The 18531-nt window shown below is 43.3% G+C and overlaps 1 protein-coding gene across 4 annotated transcripts in view; it reads left to right on the top strand.

Annotated features, from left to right (window-relative positions):
- Positions 1 to 18531, top strand: part of THOC5 (THO complex 5) — a 35896-nt gene that overhangs the window by 1542 nt on the left and 15823 nt on the right. Inside the window, exons 2-13 of one of the 4 annotated variants that reach the window (XM_032883348.1) lie at positions 690 to 821; positions 3075 to 3218; positions 4094 to 4207; positions 4348 to 4445; positions 7014 to 7160; positions 8548 to 8662; positions 13419 to 13551; positions 14245 to 14277; positions 15540 to 15617; positions 16276 to 16316; positions 16555 to 16654; positions 18256 to 18364. In XM_032883348.1, coding sequence (XP_032739239.1) covers positions 726 to 821; positions 3075 to 3218; positions 4094 to 4207; positions 4348 to 4445; positions 7014 to 7160; positions 8548 to 8662; positions 13419 to 13551; positions 14245 to 14277; positions 15540 to 15617; positions 16276 to 16316; positions 16555 to 16654; positions 18256 to 18364 — 1208 coding nt within the window. In that variant the 5' untranslated portion in view covers positions 690 to 725. Of the gene's footprint in view, positions 1 to 689; positions 822 to 1376; positions 1398 to 2462; positions 2521 to 3074; positions 3219 to 4093; positions 4208 to 4347; positions 4446 to 7013; positions 7161 to 8547; positions 8663 to 13418; positions 13552 to 14244; positions 14278 to 15539; positions 15618 to 16275; positions 16317 to 16554; positions 16655 to 18255; positions 18365 to 18531 lie in introns of those variants that run through there. The other 3 variants (XM_032883350.1, XM_032883349.1, XM_032883351.1) reach the window with 3 other exon arrangements.

The raw sequence follows: 18531 nt of genomic DNA, 5'->3' as shown, positions 1-18531 counted from the left end.
TGGGAATGGGTATATATGCTAGGCCGAGGAGTTTAGTCAGAGATATGGTTGTGGTACCTTTAAAGAAGGTAGAGCTGGAAAAGATGAGTTCATTTTGGACAGGCTGAGGGATAATTCCCCCCTTTTCTCTGAAAGTGTGCCCATGGGGCGCCGGGGGCAGGGGGCAAGGGGCAGAGGGAGAGAGAATCTTGAATAGGCTCCACACCTAACGCAGAACCCGATGCAGGGCTTGAACTCACAACCCTGAGATCAAGACCTGAGCCGAGAGGAGTCAGCCACTTAACCAACTGAGCCACACAGGTGCTTCACTACCCCTTTTTATTTTTTAAAAGATTCTGTTCATTCATTTGAGAGAGAGGGAGAGATTACAAGCAGTGGGGAGAGGGAGAAGTGGTCTCCTCACTGAGCAGGGATCCCAACAAGGGACTCGATCCTAGGACCCTGGGATCATGACCTGAGCTGAAGGCATCGTCCTAACTGACTGAGCCACCCAGGCATCCCTCCCCACTTTTACAGAGGATTAAACTGAGGCTTTGGAGGGTTAAGTGACTTTTTTTTTTTTTTTTTTTTTTTTGAGCTAACAAGGGCATACGTGGCCAGAACTACTGGTTAGACTTCAGTATTCTGACTCCAGGAATATCTCCCAATTCCAGCTCTGAAAAATCTTTAAAGTTTCCTCCTTTTAACAGGTCTCTGCTATTTCCTCCTGACGTGATCAAACAACCATGTCATCAGAATCAAGCAAAAAACGGAAGCCCAAAGTGATCCGAAGTGATGGAGCACCAGCTGAAGGGAAGCGTAACCGTTCTGATACAGAGCAGGTGAGGTCAGCCAGGGCTGCCACACTGCTGAGAAATTATAGCTCGTGGCCAAAGCACCTGGCTGTGAGTTTGCAGCAGCTGAGGGTCGCAGGGACTACCGCCCAGGTGGCCTCTGCTTGACCAGGTGCTGGGACTTCGGGACTGAGGGGCTCTCAGAGTCCTTTTGTTAACAAAGGAACATTGGTGTTCACGGGTGTTAAAGACAAGCTAGGGAAATGAGATGTTCTCCTTGAAGCAATCAGAAGTTTCTAAAAATAATTGGAAAGGGATGAACTTTCTCCTTAGGTGTTCAGCATTCTTTCAGATCACCCATGTACCACCTAAAGCCCCAGTCATCTTCATCACCTTCGCCGGTGGAAGAGTGCAGAAAGAGATCACCCAGACCTTAGTATTTACATCTGGTTTAGCTGCAGCATCCCAAGAACCTACCAGCCTGTATTAGACATAAGTAGTGTGTGAACAGAGACCTCATTCTAGTATGGTGTATGTCTCCATTTTTCCAGAAGGTCAGAAGAAGCCAGTATCTGCAGCACACCACTGGTGATTGGAGATGTAGCATCCCTGGTCTGCTGCTGAGTTAGTATCAGAACAGCATCCCCACAGAATCTCTTCTGTGGCCTGAGAGCTCATGTGGTCAGCAGGTTCTTCCTTTTACTGTTTCTCTCTCCTTGACTCTGTCAAGCTAATTTATGACTTAATTGTGTTGGTTGGTTGGTTACTGTATTATTTAATTTTAAGATGTTACTTATTTATTTGAGAGAGAGTGCAGGAGAGAGAGCAAGCACAAATGGAGATGGAGAAGCAGGTTCCCTGATGCGGGGCTCTGTCCCAGGACCTTGGGATCATGACCTAAGCCGAAGGCTGATGCTTAACTGACTCAGCCACCCCAACACCCTACTTTTTTTTTTTTTTTTTTTAACTAGAATAGAGAAACGTAAGAATTTGAATTTAAGTAAAAATGATGTTTTCCTCAGATTTAGGAACTCTAGACTAACAAAAATACCTTATCCACTGTGGGTACTGGTTCTTCTTTTATTGAGATATAATTGATATATAACATTGTATTAATTTAAGGTGTACAACATTCAATATCTGTATATATTGTGAAATGATCACCACAAAAGTCTAGTTAACATCTATCCCCATGTATAGTTAAAATTTTTATTTCTTCGGATGAGAACTTTTTTTTTTTTTAAAGATTTTATTTATTTATTTGACAGACAGAGATCACAAGTAGGCAGAGAAGCAGGCAGAGAGAGAGGAGGAAGCAGGCTCCCCGCTGAGCAGAGAACCCTATGCTGGGCTTGATCCCAGGACCCCGAGACCATGACCTGAGCTGAAGGCAGAGGCCCTAACCCACTGAGCCACCCAGGCGCCCCGAGAACTTTTTTTTTTTTTTAATTAAGTAGGCTCCACGCCTAGTGTCAAGCCTGACATGGGGGTTGAACTCCCAACCCTGAGATCAAGACCTGAGCTGAAGTCAAGAGTTGGACACTTAACTCACTGAGCCACTCAGGCACCCCTGTGATGAGAACTTTTAAGACCTACTCTCTTAGCCACTTGTAAATATACAGTGCGGTATTATTAACTATAGTGGACTCTCTCTTTAAGAAATGCATTCTGTTCACTTTTAAGGCTGAGTGACCAATTTTGATTGGCCCACATCAGGTTGAAGAAAGGAAGAGATCAGACCCATGAGGTAGAAATTAAAAGGTTTAATCCTCCTCCTCTTTCTTCCCCACATTCCCTTCTTAATTTTTAACCTCTGCTAAAGCTTTATTTGATAATCTAGACACTCATCAGTAGGAATTTAGATAAATGAATTCTAGTTCATCTATATAGTGGATTATAATGCAACCATTTTAATGGATATTTAAATTTATTGGGATGAGAAATTGCATGAACAGTATGATCCCATTTTGTTTAAAAATAAAATTTGTGTTTATCTGCATTATTAAAAATAGTTATTTCAGTCTGGGAGGTGAGATTACAGGCAACTTTTCATTTTGCTTTTGATACTTCTCACTGTGTTCTGAGTCTCTGACACCAAGCACACATTACTTTATGGTTAGAAATAAGAAAAGAGGAATGAATTCTTTTCCATTTTGAAAAGAACAAAAACCTTTGATTTGAGGACCAGATTTTTTAGACACCTGATTTGGGGTTTCATCATTGCTGATTTCAGCCCAGTGTCCCTGGTCCCAACAGGGAGACTTTTATTCCCACCCAAGGCCTGTTTCCTTGCCTCCGCAGGAAGGTAAATACTACAGTGAGGAGGCTGAAGTGGACCTGCGGGACCCTGGCAGAGACTATGAGCTGTACAAGTACACATGCCAGGAGTTGCAGAGGCTCATGGCTGAGATCCAGGACCTGAAGAGCAGAGGAGGCAAGGATGTGGTAAGGAGTGGGACTGGGATTGGGCAGACAAGAACCTGGTGGGTTTGAACGGGTGGCCTTGTTTTGCACCCATCAAAGCCCTTCCTCATATTGGTCTTCTGTCCTAACCGTGATCAGGGGGTTGGAGTCTGGGGGCTCCAGAGATGTGCCTGTTAACTTATGGGAACATGTCATCACCACCCAACTACCAGTTACAGTAACAAAAGTACAGGACAACTGATTTTTCTCATAACTGTAATTTGATAATTCATCTAACTGGTATTACATGTTGGGCATTTTGCTAGGTTTTGAGAAATGATATGTGTAAATTCCTTTGCTTTTTAAGGATGAATATGTACAAGCATGTCATTTCACAATAATTTCAGAAATGAAATTATTTAACATTAAATGAATGGAACAGACTTTGGGGCAAAGAAACTAAATAGTGGCTAAAAACAAAACCCATATTTTTCCAAGAATCTCACTTATTTGTGCTTATACTAGCCAGTATTGTTACAATAATTACATCATATTTTAATGTAGCCAAACTTTTCATTTATGTTTTTCTGTAATGTTATTCTCAGAGACCGATTGTATGCAGGGTGTTGCTATTGTTAGGATCTCTGTATACAATACGTAGGGACAGATTAATTGTGCATCGGCTGTACTTGCTCCGTTTTCAATTCCTGTTACTTCATTCCAAGCAGAAATTGTTTTTTGGCCCGGATTTTCCTTCTACAGTCATTCTTCCATTTCCCACTTATATTTCTCTTGGTTCTGAGTTCCTTCCAGTATTTGTTTTTGGTCCTGGATGGGGATGGGTCAGAAGTGAGGTGCTGAAGGAAGCTAAGCCAGCACCTGTTGACAGGATCTTTACCAGTTTTCTTTGCCTACAGGCGGTTGAGATAGAAGATCGGAGGATCCAGAGCTGTGTGCATTTCATGACCCTGAAGAAGCTTAATCGATTAGCCCACATCAGGTTGAAGAAAGGAAGAGATCAGACCCATGAGGTAGAAATTGAGAGGTTTAATCCTCCTCCTCTCTTTTCCCCACATTCCCTTCTTAATCCCCTTTACCTCTTCGCTGAGTTTGCTTCTGCTCTGTCTGACCTGACTTGACCCACTCACCTCTGACCTTGTCCTCCTTTCAGGCCAAGCAGAAAGTAGACGCCTATCACCTGCAGCTGCAGAACCTGTTATATGAGGTGATGCACCTGCAGAAAGAGATCACCAAGTGTCTGGAGTTCAAGTGAGTTTCAGAGAACAGCCTTTGGTAAAATAGTCTGTTAGTAACTGCTTTTCTTACATAGCTCAGTGTGAGCTACTCTCCTTAAAAAATCAGATGGGCTTGGAGACTGCAGGATCTGGGACACGGGTGAGTAGATCACTTTGATTGGGAGAATTGGAGGCAGTGTTTTCAGGCTGCACAAAGAACCTCAGAAGCCTGTCTGCTTTTCAAAGTTTTGAGCTCTGCACCTGGTCAGAAGCAGTTCTCTTTCTCCAGCAGGGGCCTTTACATTACCAGTCTGATTCCTGGGCACCTTGCATAGGAGCAGCTGCCTTCCAGCCAAATCCTTTTAACATTTTGGTCCATTTTTTCCTCTCTAAAGTTCCAGCCGTTCATTTTTGCAACTGGATTTTATTCTTCAGAAGCTGAACTTCTTGCCACTTAGCTGCTTTCAGGTGAACAAACTATAGCCTGTGAGTGTCTGTCTTAAAATGTAATGCCTCTTGGCAAATCCAAGCTGAGAGATGAGAAGGAAGGAGGAATAGACAGAGGAAGAGAAGGGATTATATTCTTGCTTGGTCAGACCTACTTGTGCAGATTGAGAAGAGGCAGGTGTTTTGGGGTTTGTTTTTGTTTTTTGCTTGGCGGGGGGCACGTGGGTGGCTCAGTAGGTTAAGTGGCTGCCTTTGGCTAGGGTCATGGTTCCAGATCCTGGGACTGAGCCCTGAGTTGGGCTCCCTGCTCAGAGAGCCTGTTTCAACCTCTCCCTGCCACTCTGCCTACTTCTGCTCTCTATCTCTTTGTCAAATAAATAAATAAAATCTTTAAAAAAGAGAGAGAACAAGCATGAGTGGGGGTGAGGAGCAGAGGGAGAGGGAGAAACAGACTCCCTGTTGAGTGGGAAGCCCAATGCAGAACTTGGTTCCAGGGCCTTGAGATCCTGACCTGATCTGAAGGCAGCTGCTTAGCCATCTGAGCCACCCTGACCCCCGAGGTAGGTTTTATTTATAATAAACTTGGGATGAGAGGGGGCATATCAGTCATTGAGTCTGGTGTATTTTTTTTTTTTTAAGATTTTATTTATTTATTTGACAGAGATCACAAGTAGGCAGAGAGGCAGGCAGAGAGAGAGGAAGGGAAGCAGGCTCCCCACTGAGCAGAGAGCCCGATGAGGGACTTGATCCCAGGACTCTGGGATCATGACTTGAGCTGAAGGCAGTGGCTTTAACCCACTGAGCCACCCAGGCACCCCGAGTCTGGTGTATTTTTGATAATTATGCTGATTTGGGGGAGGTATCTTTATCTGCTGTACAAATTCATGTAATAATAGTTAAATATTAATAGAAGTGAGATCTGTATCAGGTTTGTACCTCAGTTAATAATATTGTGTCATTGTCAGTTTCCTAGTTTTCATAATGTACTGTGTGTAGATGTTATCATTGGAGGAACCCAGGGGAAGGGTACACAGAGGAAATAAACTCTCAGTACTATTTTTGAAACTTCCTGTATATCTTAAACTGTTTAAAAATAAAAAGGTATTAAATACAAAAGAATGTGATGCCCCAGGCTATAACCATCACTCAGATGAAAGCTGACAAATGCAGAATGCAGTAGAACCCTGGCCTGTGGAGAGGCGGGTGACCACCCTTGGCCCCGGTCAGACAGCCTGGATTCACATCCCAGATCTGCCACTCACTAGCTGTGTGACATTGGGCAAGCTGCTCAGTTGTAGAAGTCTTCGTCTCATTTGAGGTATGGAGATAGAAATCCCCATTTGATAAGTTATCATGAGAAATGAGTGAGATGAGGCTGGCATGCAGTGGGTGCTTAGTACCTGGTAACTGCTGTTACTATCATCTTTTGTCCACAGCCTGTACACTACTGTGTTAATGCAGGAAAAAGCATTAGGTTTCTTTTCTTGTGAGTCACTGTATGTGTGACAGTGGAAGCCTCTAAATCATTATACCTGCTGGGTCTTCCCCATCCCATGCTTAATGCAGTTAATATTTTGAACTTAAATGCAGTCCCTTACTTTTTCCTGTCTCCAATTCTCGGTTTCAACCTGACAGTCTAGGTCTAGACTGTAGTGTTTTTTGTTTGTTGGTTGGTTGGTTGAAGATTTTATTTATTCATGAGCGACAGAGAGAGAAGCAGGCTCCCCGCTGATCAGGGAGCCTGATATGGGACTTGATCCCAGGACCCGGGATCATGACCTGAGCTGAAGGCAGATGCTCAACCAATTGAGCCACCCAGGCGCCCTATAGTATTTTTATTCACCCTTCAGTTCTTAACCTCTTTTGCTAAGCTTGGACATCTGTAAGTTTTATAAGCATCCCTTCCAGGTCTTCAGCTAATTCATGGATAAAAACGTTGGACACGATGGATAAGGATCCTATCATATGTCATCAACTACATCTCTTCAAAATGAAACATTTACTAATGAGCATTTGCTGAGAAGATTGGGTTCTAGGTTCCTGGGTAGTTGTAAAACAGGGTTGAGTAAGCATATGTGGAGGGAACTGTGGGCCCACTTAATCCATGGTTTGGGATCCTGAGAAGAGCAACCTGACATCTAGTTCTTCCCTGCAGGTCAAAGCATGAAGAAATTGATCTGGTCAGTTTAGAGGAGTTTTATAAGGAGGCTCCTCCAGATATTAGCAAGGCTGAAGTCACCATGGGAGACCCTCACCAGCAAACCCTTGCACGTCTGGACTGGGAGCTAGAACAGCGAAAAAGGTTGTGTATCCTTCCTGACCTTGTTAATCTGTGCCGACACAGACCTTTATGGGGACGGTGCTTTGTGATGCATGACCCACAATCATACAGCAGAGTTCTGTGGAACCAGTGGACTGGTTTAAGACCAAATTAATTCGCACCTGATAATTCAGACTTGACCAACAGGATAATGGGTGGGGCTGGAATTGCTTAAGGCTGTTAATAGAAGATTGGAGTAACTTTTTCTTTAAAATTTTAACATTTGAGACCTAAATACCTTTTGTACTGTAAATTTAATTTTTTTCTTTTTCTTTTTTTTCTGCCTCTGTGGTACTTTAAAGATTTGCAGACATTATTTTAGAAGGTTATATACAGCATTCCTGTGCATAGATAAATTATAATTTACATAATCTTTCCTCTGTTGGATTGGACTTTCAGTTATTTTTTTGCTATCATAAATTATGCTTCAAGGCACACCTTTACATGAAAAATCCCGTATTAATAAAGACCTTATATTTATTAATTGTAAATAGAACATATATACTGTGTAATCTAATCAAGGTCTTTTTAAGGGGATAGTGTATTTTTCATATCAGATCTTTCATGGCTGTATTCCTTTCATTAATAGTGACGTGACTTTCTTCCCCATATTTGTATGAGAATTCTAGGGCTTTTGTTGACACATTTGCTCTGTTTTCCATTGAAGAAGAAGGTGTTTTTATTTCTTTTTTTTTTTTTCTTTTCCCTGTTATAAAATGTATTTTATGCTTTTGGTCCATGTTATGAATTTAATAAGCACTAAGTGTGGTTCTTACGGAATTAGTGTCAGGGGTTGAGCAGATGGGGCTGGCCTATCACTTCCCTGTCCAGTACATGGCTTGCCTTGGCACAGGCTAAATCATGAGTGTTCTATTCCTGTGGTCCAGAGTCCATCACCACTCTGCCCACTCAGGCCATTTTAAGTGCCTCATTTGGGTTCTGTAGTTACTAGGTCCACATGTTTGTGAAAGTTTTGGCTGTAGACCCTAGAGGCAAGAAAGGGAATAGAAAATGACAGGGATGTTCCCTAGTGGTTAATGGGCAGAGCCTCTGGAGCCAGACAGGCATGGATTCAAAGCCCATCTTTGTACTTGCTTTTAGCTGAATGACCTTGGGCAAGTTGTCTACTTGAGCCTTTGTTTCTTCCTTTGGGGAAAAGAAGAGTCCCTACCTATCTTCCAGGATTTTTATAAGGATTAAATGCAATAATGCTTATAAAGAGTTCTCGAAGTGCCTGACACAGAGTAAGTACTAGGTAAACATTAGTTAATCATGACTAACTGTCATTAGGTGGGTTGTAACAGTCAGTAGGTGTGTTGGGAGATCTTTGAGGAGCTTCGAGTGATAGTGGTCTGTCCTTTCCCAATAGGCTGGCGGAGAAGTACCGAGAGTGCCTGTCCAACAAGGAGAAGATCCTTAAGGAGATTGAGGTCAAGAAGGAGTACCTAAGCAGCCTCCAGCCTCGCCTCAATAGCATCATGCAGGTAGGACTCTCCCCCATGCTCCCCAACATTGGCCTTTTGCTTTGCCCTCAGCTCCCAACGAGACCTTGCTGACCTGAGGCCTCCAGCAGCCTTGTCTCCCTTTGGGTTTTGCCAGGTATGTTACCCTAGTGGGTGTCAGAGCCCAGTGCAAGGATGGTCCTCTTTGGAGTTTCTGCCCAGCTAGTACGGTAAGGTTATGTCCTGGGTGGAAGAGATGCCAGGTGGGTTCAGGAACATATACACACGTTTGTCTGGAATTTTTTTCTTTTCACCCAGAGCTGCTTCCAGGTAAAATACTTTTGCAAACTCTGGGTTTAATTTACCCAGAATGGTTTCCACCAGCCCCACAGCCTCCAGGCCTGTAAGTCTGCTTCTGTGGATGTCTGTTAGACTCTTGACTGCACCTTGGGGGCAGATGTTCAGTAGAGATACTCTCTCTGAAAGGAACTTTACTCATATTTGAAAGCTGTTAGGTGCCTTTGGGAGGAAAAGTCCCCACTTTAGAATATAATGTAAAATGTCATGTCTTTCTGTATAGGTGACCTGATCTTTATTTGCTCCGTTAGGCCAGATTTGCTCTAAATCCTTATAGTTGTTTTTTTTTTTTTTTTTTTTTTTTAAAGTAAACACTATACCCAATGTGGGGCATGAATTCAAGACACCAAGATTAAGAGTCACAAACTGGCTCTACTGACTGAGCCAGCCAGGCACCCCTCTAAATCCTCATAGTTTTATGTAGCAGAGTAAATGGTTAATATGGAGGAACTTTGCAAAAGGACCCTAGAGAAATCAGAGATTCCCTTTTATAGGATTTGGCAAGATCTGCATTTCCTCCCTTCAACTCTCGGCATAGAATTGGAATTGTTAACAAATATTCTGAGTAGCACTTCATAATAGGACAAAAAGAAAATGGAAAGTTTGGGTTGTACTTAATTTTTCCTGGTTGGTTTTTGTTTTAGATTTTGTTTATTTATTTATTTATTTGAGAGAGAGAGTGGGAGGAGGAGCAGAGGGAAAGGGACCACCAGGCTCTACCCCCATTGCAGAGTCCAGTGCAGGGCTTGATCTCTTGACCCTGAGATCATGACCTGAGCCCAGGTCAAGAGTTAGATGCTTTATGGACTGAGCCACGTGGGCATCCCTTAATTTTTCCTGTTAATTGGAGTTTCTCTAAACATGCCTAAATAGGATACAGTTTAAATAAAAATTTTTTTAAAGGATTTTATTTATTTGACAGAGTAGGCAGAGAGAGAGGAGGAAATAGGCTCCCTGCTGAGCAGAGAGCCCGATGCGGGGCTCGATCCCAGGACCCTGGGATCATGACCTGAGCCGAAGGCAGAGGCTTTAACCCACTGAGCCACCCAGGCGCTCCAGGTTAAATAAATTTTTGTATGGTACAGTCTTTTTTTTTTTTTTTTTAAGATTTTATTCATTTATTTGACGACAGAGATCACAAGGCAGAGAGGCAGGCCGAGTCAGAGGAGGAAGCAGGCTCCCTGCTGAGCAGAGAGCCCGATGCGGGGCTCGATCCCAGGACCCTGAGATCATGACCTGAGCCGAAGGCAGCGGCTTAACCCACTGAGCCACCCAGGTGCCCCTGTATGGTACAGTCTTATAGCTGTGATGGAAATAGAGAACATCATACTACTGATGAAATAATTGGACAGAACAAAGATTTATCATCTAATTAAACAAAACAATGCCTATTATAGGACATAAAGTACTATTTGATTGTATACCTTTGTTTATAAAGTATCCATATGCATATATACATGTGTGAGTCCAGTGTATGCTTAGAAGAGTCATTATTTATACCAAATCATTAACAATTACTTTGGAGTTTGGGAACTGGGATGTTTGTTTGTTTTGTTTTTAAAGTACTCTACGCCCAATGTGGGGCATTGACCCTGAGATCAAGAGTCACGTGTTCTACCAATTGAGCCAGTCAGGTTTCTCTGGAGAGTTTCTGCTTTATAAACTTGAATACAACCTTTTTTTTTTTTTTTTTTTTTTTAAGTAGACTTCACACAGGTCTTGAACTCACAACCCTGAGATCAAGACCTGAGCTGAGATCAAGAGTTGAATACTTAACTGACAGCCACCCACGTGCCCCAGATACAACTTTTTAAAACAATGCACATATATTACATTTAAAAAAATAATTTTGTGTATAGAAAAGCAAATGTTTCATAAATGTATAGCTCAGTGAATATTCACAAGTGAACACATCTCTGTAACTGGCACCCAGATTGAGAAAAAGAACATTGATTTTTCAGAAGCAATTTTATTTCCCCTTCCAGTCACTCTCTCCTCTCACACACATAACCCCCCACACAGTAACCATTATCTTGACTTCTAATGTCATAGGTTAGTTGGGCCCATTTTTGAGCTTAAACAAATGGAATCATATAATATATACTCTTTTTTTTTTTTTTAAGACTTTATTTATTTATTAGAGAGATGGAGAGAGGACACAAGTAGGCAGAGTAGGAGGCAGAGGGAGGGAGAAGCAGGCTCCCTGCTGAGCAGGGAGCTCGATATGGGACTTGATCTCAGGACCCTGGGATCATGACCTGAGCCGAAGGCAGCCGCTCAACTGGCTGAGCCACCCAGGTGCCCTATACTCTTGTGTCTGGCTTCTTTTGTTCAACATTATGTTTGTGAGATACGTCTATACTGTCGTGAGCACCAGGAGTTCATTTATTTTCATTGATACTTAGTATTTTTCCCTTCTAGTTGGGGGCTAATGAATAATCCAGCTATGAACGTTCTTTGTCCTTTGCTGCCTGTGTATACATATTTCTGTTGAATATGTTCCTAGAATGAAATTGCTGGGTTATAGAGTATGCTAGGAATATACTTAGTTTTGGTGGACACTGAAACAGTTTTCTAAAGTGATTGCACTGATTTATAAAATTCCCCTAGCACCAGATGAAAGTTCTAATTGCTCCTCATCCTCACCAACACTTGATATTGTCAGTCATCTTAATTTTAGCCATTCTGGAGGGCATTGCTTATGGTTTTAAATTCCCATTTCTCAAGGACCAGTGATGCACACAGTCCCTTTTATATACTTATTAGCTTTTGGATTACCTCATTTGTGAAAGGCCTGTTCACATCTTTTGCTTGGACTTCTTCATATTTTCTGGAGGTGAATCTTTTGCAGATATTTTCTGCTTTTCTTTTTCACTCTCATAATGGTATCTTTTTTTTTTTTTTTTTTAAGATTTTATTTATGTATTTGACAGAGATCACAAGTAGGCAGAGAGGCAGGTGGGGGGCACGGGGAAGCAGGCTCCCTGCTGAACAGAGAGCCCAATGCGGGGGCTCAACTCCAGGACCCTGAGATCATGACCTGAGCTGAAGGCAGAGGCTTTAACCCACTGAGCCACCCAGGTACCCCATAATGGTATCTTTTAATGAGCAGATGTTCTTAATTTTTATATGATCTGATTATCAGTGGTTTCCTTTATGGTTAGTGCTTTGGTGTCCTATTTAAGAAATTTATCTCTGTCCCAAGGTCATGGAGATACTCTCTTATTTTCTTATAGATGCTTTATTGTTTGTCTTTCACATTTAGATCTCTAGGCTTCCTGGAAGGGAATGTTGTACGTAGTGTGAGTTAAGGTCAGATTCATTTTTTTTCCCCCCGTGTTGGTATTCAGCAGGGTCATTTATTGAAAAGACCATTCTTTCCCCCACTCTGCTGTGCCACTTCTGTCTTAAATCAAATGTCCCTGTAGGTTTGTTATGGTCTGTTTGTCTATCTAGGCACCAGTACCACACTGGCTTATTTACCATAGCTTTTTTTTTTTTTTTTTTTAAGATTTTATTTATTTGACAGAGAGCACAAGTGTGAGAGAGAAAAAGCACGGGTGGGAGGAGAGACAGAGGGAAAGGGAGAAGCAGGCTCCCCACTGACCAGGGAGCCCAATGTGGGGTTCAATCCCAGGACCCCGGGATATGATCTGAGCCAAGGGCAGACACTTAAACAACTGAGCCACCCAGGCACCTTGGCCCTTTGCATTTAACATAATAAATTTTAGAATCAGCGAGTCGATTTTCACGTGCTGGGATTTAGACTGGGATTGCATTGAATCTGTAGATCGCTTTGGGGAGAATTGATTTCAAGAAAATACTGAGTCTTCCAGACCATTAACATGGCATGTATCTCCGTTCATTTAGATCTTTCATTCTCAGACCTTTATGTGGAGGCTTACGTACCTTTCACTTACTTATTCATAGGTAGTTGATGTTTTCTTTAACCCACTGAGCCACCCAGGCGCCCCGGTAGTTGATGTTTTCTTGATGCTATTGGAAATGGCTCTTTTTCTAAGTTCATTTTCTTTTCTTTTTTTTTTTTTTAAAGATTTTATTTTATTTATTTGACAGAGAGAGATCACAGTAGACAGAGGCAGGCAGAGAGAGAGAGAGAGAGAGAGAGAGAGAGAGAGAAGCAGGCTCCCCACCGAGCAGAGAGCCCGATGCGGGACTCGATCCCAGGATCCCGAGATCATGACCCGAGCCGAAGGCAGCGGCCCAACCCACCGAGCCACCCAGGCGTCCCTCTAAGTTCATTTTCTTACTGTTTGCTGCTTGTATAAATTGTTTTTTTTGTATTGACTTTTTGTCTACCTATTTTAGTTTATCATATATTTTTAGTAAATAAAAAGCTATTTAGTAAATAAAAAGCCCCTTCTTGACATGTGGACTGCCTAAGAAGAAAAAACAAAAACCCTTCTTTTATTGCATGCAGGCTTCCCTGCCCGTGCAAGAGTACCTGTTCATGCCGTTCGACCAGGCTCACAAGCAATATGAGACAGCTAGACACCTGCCACCTCCCCTCTATGTCCTCTTCGTCCAAGCCACTGCATATGGGCAGGCCTGTGGTGAGTATGGGGGTTGGGTAAGGAAGAGGGGCTGTGGAAGCAGCAGCCTTGGCCGTTTGAGTCATTTGGAAGCCCTGCCTGCTGAGGAAAGCTCCCTGGTCCTGCTCAGAAGCTCACAGGTGACAGATACTACCTACCCGCCACACCACCCAGCATGGCTGCTTTGACCAGCTGGCCTGAGGCTAGACTAACCTGGTGGGCATTTCAGAGTGGATGGCTTTGAATCTTTGATGAGCCTGGGTGGGCAGCTTCTCTGGGCTCCCAGACACTCACTCCATCAAGGCACGCTTGGCAGGGGGATCGGCACCTCTTGCTCTGCTTCAGAGAGAGGACTTGGTGAACACAGGTCCCAGGCAGCTTTCCCAGACTTTCACCAAGCCCAAACAAGCTGCATGCCATTATAGTGATTACTAAGTGGGAAGATGTCTCCACTTTAAGCTTAAGGGCAGCCCTTTACTTCACTAGGATTTTGAAAAGTTTTTGGAGACCCTAACTTTTGCCTTACTGCAGCTTTTACCCAGCACCTAAACTTTTCTTCTTCACCCCATCGCATCAGACAGATATGTATCGCACCAGTGCATGCCTCTCCTCCCAGCCATGGGCACCAACACATTACTGTCTCTCTTCTTGTGTTTTCCTGGTCCTTCTGGTCCGCTCCCTCCCTTTTGTTCTCCTCCTTGTTTCCATCATCAGCTCATATGAAATCCTCCCAGCCCCCTAGACAGGGTGAGTAATTTTCTTTTCTTTTGTGTTTAAACCCATCCTATTTCCTTTCCCATTTTACTGTAGAATTTCAGGATTAAGTTACCCAAAAGAACAGTTAGGCATTTGCCAGTGATTTGTGGGGGCAACCACCTTATTTGGGGTGAGGTATGTTAGTTTATGAAGGGCTGTCAGAGCAGTAGCCAGCCACCTGGGAGGATTATCTCAGTGGCTTGCCAGGTAGAGGAAGTTTGCCATCCCTCCTTAGTACAGTTGGGCAAACCATTTCAGGCTCCTGTGACTATCTGTAATCTGTATATCCTTTTGAATGGAGCAAGAGGGGTGGTGGGCTGTCCTGACCTCCCAGCACTAGACCTCCGGAGTTCCACAAAGGCAGGCCAGGTGTGACCAGGGAATTGTCAGTCCTGCTGCACAGAACAGCACACTTATATCTGTGCTTGAGACACTGGGCTCAAGTTGAGTAGACCTGGTCTTGAATCCTAGCTTAGCGACGTCCACCCATTATATCCTACAACTCTGAGCCTTAATTTTCTCATCTCATGGCTATAATAATTGTATGGCTTTCATAGGGTTGTTGTGAAAGTTAAACATTAATTTGAAAAAAATAATTTTATAATTAAAAGGTTGAGCTCATTTGGTCCTCACCACCCAACTGGGCAGCTGCTGTTTGTCAAGATAGAACTTCATTGTTGCAGAAAGTGGGGCTCAGAGCAGTGATGTAACTTCCCAGATGTTTAGAAATTGGGGCAGGGACTCAGATTTGGGACTAGACTGCAGGGTCCAAGTTCCTATCCACTGTCCGCCTCCCAGTTAAATGTGACGGTACCAGCGAGATGCTTGGTGTAGTACAGAATGGAGACTAAGCACTTAGATGAGAGCTGTCATTTCCAGGATGTGGAGAGTAGATAGGTTCTGGATGAGAATCTTTAAGACAGTTGTCAGCAAAGTATTCTGTAGCTTTAGGCCCTAGGTTGGTATTGTGCATTGGTATAAGCCTGAAAAGAGAAGAGTTCACTGTAGTCTCAGGTAGTGCTGGTCCAGAAGTCTGCACTTTGGGTTCTTTGTTCTCAGTAAACACTGGAAAAAAGACTTAAGCATCCTATCAGGTTCCTCTTCATTTGGAGAAAGGGCTTTTGCCCTTCCACCCCCCAGTCAGTAAGGACTTGTGACAAACACAGAAGAAATGCATTCCCAGAGCTAGCCTGTTTGTATAGCTTAGCTCCTTCCCTCAGCAGCTGTCATATGAAGCTTTTTCTTGCTCACAGATAAGACATTGTCTGTGGCAATCGAAGGCAGTGTGGACGAAGCCAAGGCTCTGTTTAAGCCTCCTGAAGACTCCCAAGGTAATGTAGTCAGATTCTTCCCCAAGTTTTCCGTAGCTGGTTCCCGGGACACAGGGTCGCCACTTACAGCCAGTGCTGGGTCTTTGGAAATTAGCTGTACTAGTTTTGAGTATCACGGAGCTTAACTTCAACATCCTAATGCTCCGGATAGACAAGAAAAAGCAGTGCTTGTGGATTTCAACCCTGCTACTCACTAGCTCACTGATCCTGGGAAAGCTCTTTACCATTTCTGAGCCTCAGTTTACTCACCTGTCAAAACAGGATAATAATTACTTGTGTAGGATTAGTACATGGATTAAGTGAAGTCATGTGTGAAAAGTCCTTAAGCATCATTCTAGGCACATAGAAGCCCCTCAAATTGTATGAGCTGCCGCTGTTGTTATTTATATTACTGTTACTGCTACCACCACTACTACCGGTGGAGGGGCTTGTGGTCCACAGGATGACAATAAAAAGCACTTTCAGAAATGGGAGGAAGGGGGTAGTGGGATTATGAGGCATTCCTCTTTTTTTTTCTTGGGTCACCATGTTTTCTGTACTGCATAGACAGCAGCAAATCAGTTCATTGTGTATTCTAAAGAAACGCATTTACAAATGACACAGAGTCTTGGCGCCTTTATGCCCCTCACCTCTGGATGCCTTCTCTTTGTGGTTGCAGATGATGAGAGCGACTCAGATGCTGAGGAGGAGCAGACCACGGTGAGAGCTGTTGCCCCACATGAGTGTGCCATGCAGCCACGCCTGGGGTCTGCTAGTTGGCAGGTGCTATTATCCCTAGAAGCAGAAGAAAGAGGTTGGAAAGAAAGGGCTCCTGGGGGCCTGGCAGCCAGATAGTGGAAGCATCAGGTCCCAGGCAGCAGTCCCTGGCCTATAGGGAGAAGGAAGGGGGAAATTCGTATGACCAGTGCTTATCTGCTTTGATCTTTCCTTTATCCAGAAACGCCGGCGACCCACACTGGGAGTTCAGTTGGATGACAAACGCAAGGAGATGCTGAAGAGGCACCCGCTGTCTGTCATGCTGGACCTGAAGTGCAAAGGTCTGGCTTCCATTGTTCTGGGCTATCCCATAGCTGCAGGTGCCCAAGGTCCAGCAAGCCAAGTCCTGTTTGACTGAGAAGAGATTCTGGTCTGATATTTCTCTATTTTTCCTCATTGTTTGGCATGAAGTTTGTTTGATTCCCCACCCCCCAAGTCATAACTGTAACAATTCAGTACAAAACTAGACACATAATGGATGCTCAGTAAAATCACACCAATTTCTGAATTTGTTAAATCAGATACACAGAACAAGTTGCAAGAGTATGAAGGTTTTGAGTAATATGACCAATGTGCTTAATATAACAAATGTAAGTAGAGGTTTGTATTCTGTAGAGAATGTATGTTTTGAATCTAGTTTTGTTCGGATAAAGAAGCATATGATAAAGCATTCTAGCAGGGTAAGAGTTAACCATTACATGTAAGTTTTCCTCTCGACCTGAGACTCCCTGACTGTGGTCCTTGGTCTTACCTCCAGTGACAACCATTGTGATAGATTTCTATGTGTTTTCTAGAACTATTCTATGCATTTGAAAGCTCTTATACTAGGGTTTGTATATCCCCTTATATTTTTAGTTTTTATACAGGTGGAAACATATTCTACTCACTGGTCCTCTCTTTACTTTTTTTTTTTTTTTTAAGATTTTATTTATTTATTTGACAGAGAGAGATCACAGTAGGCAGAGAGGCAGGCAGAGAGAGAGAGAGAGAGAGAGGAGGAAGCAGGCTCCCTGCCGAGCAGAGAGCCCGCTGCAGGGCTCGATCCCAGGACCCTGAGATCATGACCTGAGCTGAAGGCAGAGGCTTAACCCACTGAGCCACCCAGGCGCCCCTCTTTACTTTTTTTTTTCAAAAAAAACTTGTTATTTTGAGATAATTTTAGACTCAGTAGAGTTGCAGTAATAGAGTTCTCATGCTCTTCATCCAGCTTCCCCTGATGTCAGCATATTACTTAACCGCCGTGTAAGGATCCAAACCAATGTTAATTTTAATGTTATTAATTAAGCTACAGATCTTATGCAGGTTTCCCTAGTTTTTCCGCTAATGTCCTTTGTTCCAGGATCCAGTGCAGGATCTCACATTGCATTTGGTTGTCTTGCCCCTTCCAGGCAGTGATAGTTCCTCAGTCTTTGCTTATCTTTCATTTTTGCAGACAAGGTCTATTATGTAGAAAGATTCAGTTTGGGTTTATCTGGTCCTTTCTCCTGATTAGACTGAGATTATGGGTTTGGGGGAGGAATACCATAGATGTGGTGTTCATCATCACATCATATCAGGGGTAAATGGTGTCATTCTCTCTTATTACTGATCATATGAACCTGGATCCGTTTGATCACTTCCTTTCATAATGTATTTGTTAGAAGCAGCTAAGTCCAGCCCACACTCAAGAGGTGGGAAATGAAGCTCCCCGTCGTGGAGAGAAGAGTTGCAAAGAATTTGTAGACGTTCTTCTTTTTCAATTCAGTATGAAATTAACATTGAGTTTTTGTTTTTTTACAGTAAAAGCTCTTAAAACCCTTGCTGACTTTCTGTTCCCTAACACTATAAACTCTACTCTCATGTTCAGATTGTACATGGTCTTCTTTTCCTCCTCCCCCTCCAGATGACAGCGTGCTTCACCTGACTTTCTACTACCTCATGAACCTCAACATCATGACAGTGAAAGCCAAAGTGACGACTGCCACGGAGCTGATCACCCCCATCAGTGCAGGGTATTGGGCAGGCGTGGCGGAGAGTGGGGCATGGGGGTGGTTGTGAGAAGATCCTCAGTGTGGGCTGGTCTTGGTTCCTCACATTTGGAGGAGGTGCACGGCTGTGTTGATTTCTGTTGTCGTGTCCACATGGCCTAGGAGTCCTGGCACATCACTGGTATTTAGGA

Source organism: Lontra canadensis, unplaced genomic scaffold (genome assembly GCF_010015895.1).
Source record: "Lontra canadensis isolate GAN:19392208 unplaced genomic scaffold, GSC_riverotter_1.0 scaffold87, whole genome shotgun sequence".
Lineage (NCBI taxonomy): Eukaryota > Metazoa > Chordata > Mammalia > Carnivora > Mustelidae > Lontra > Lontra canadensis.
Note: the sequence above shows the minus strand (reverse complement) of the source record. Positions and strands in the feature narration are given on the sequence as shown.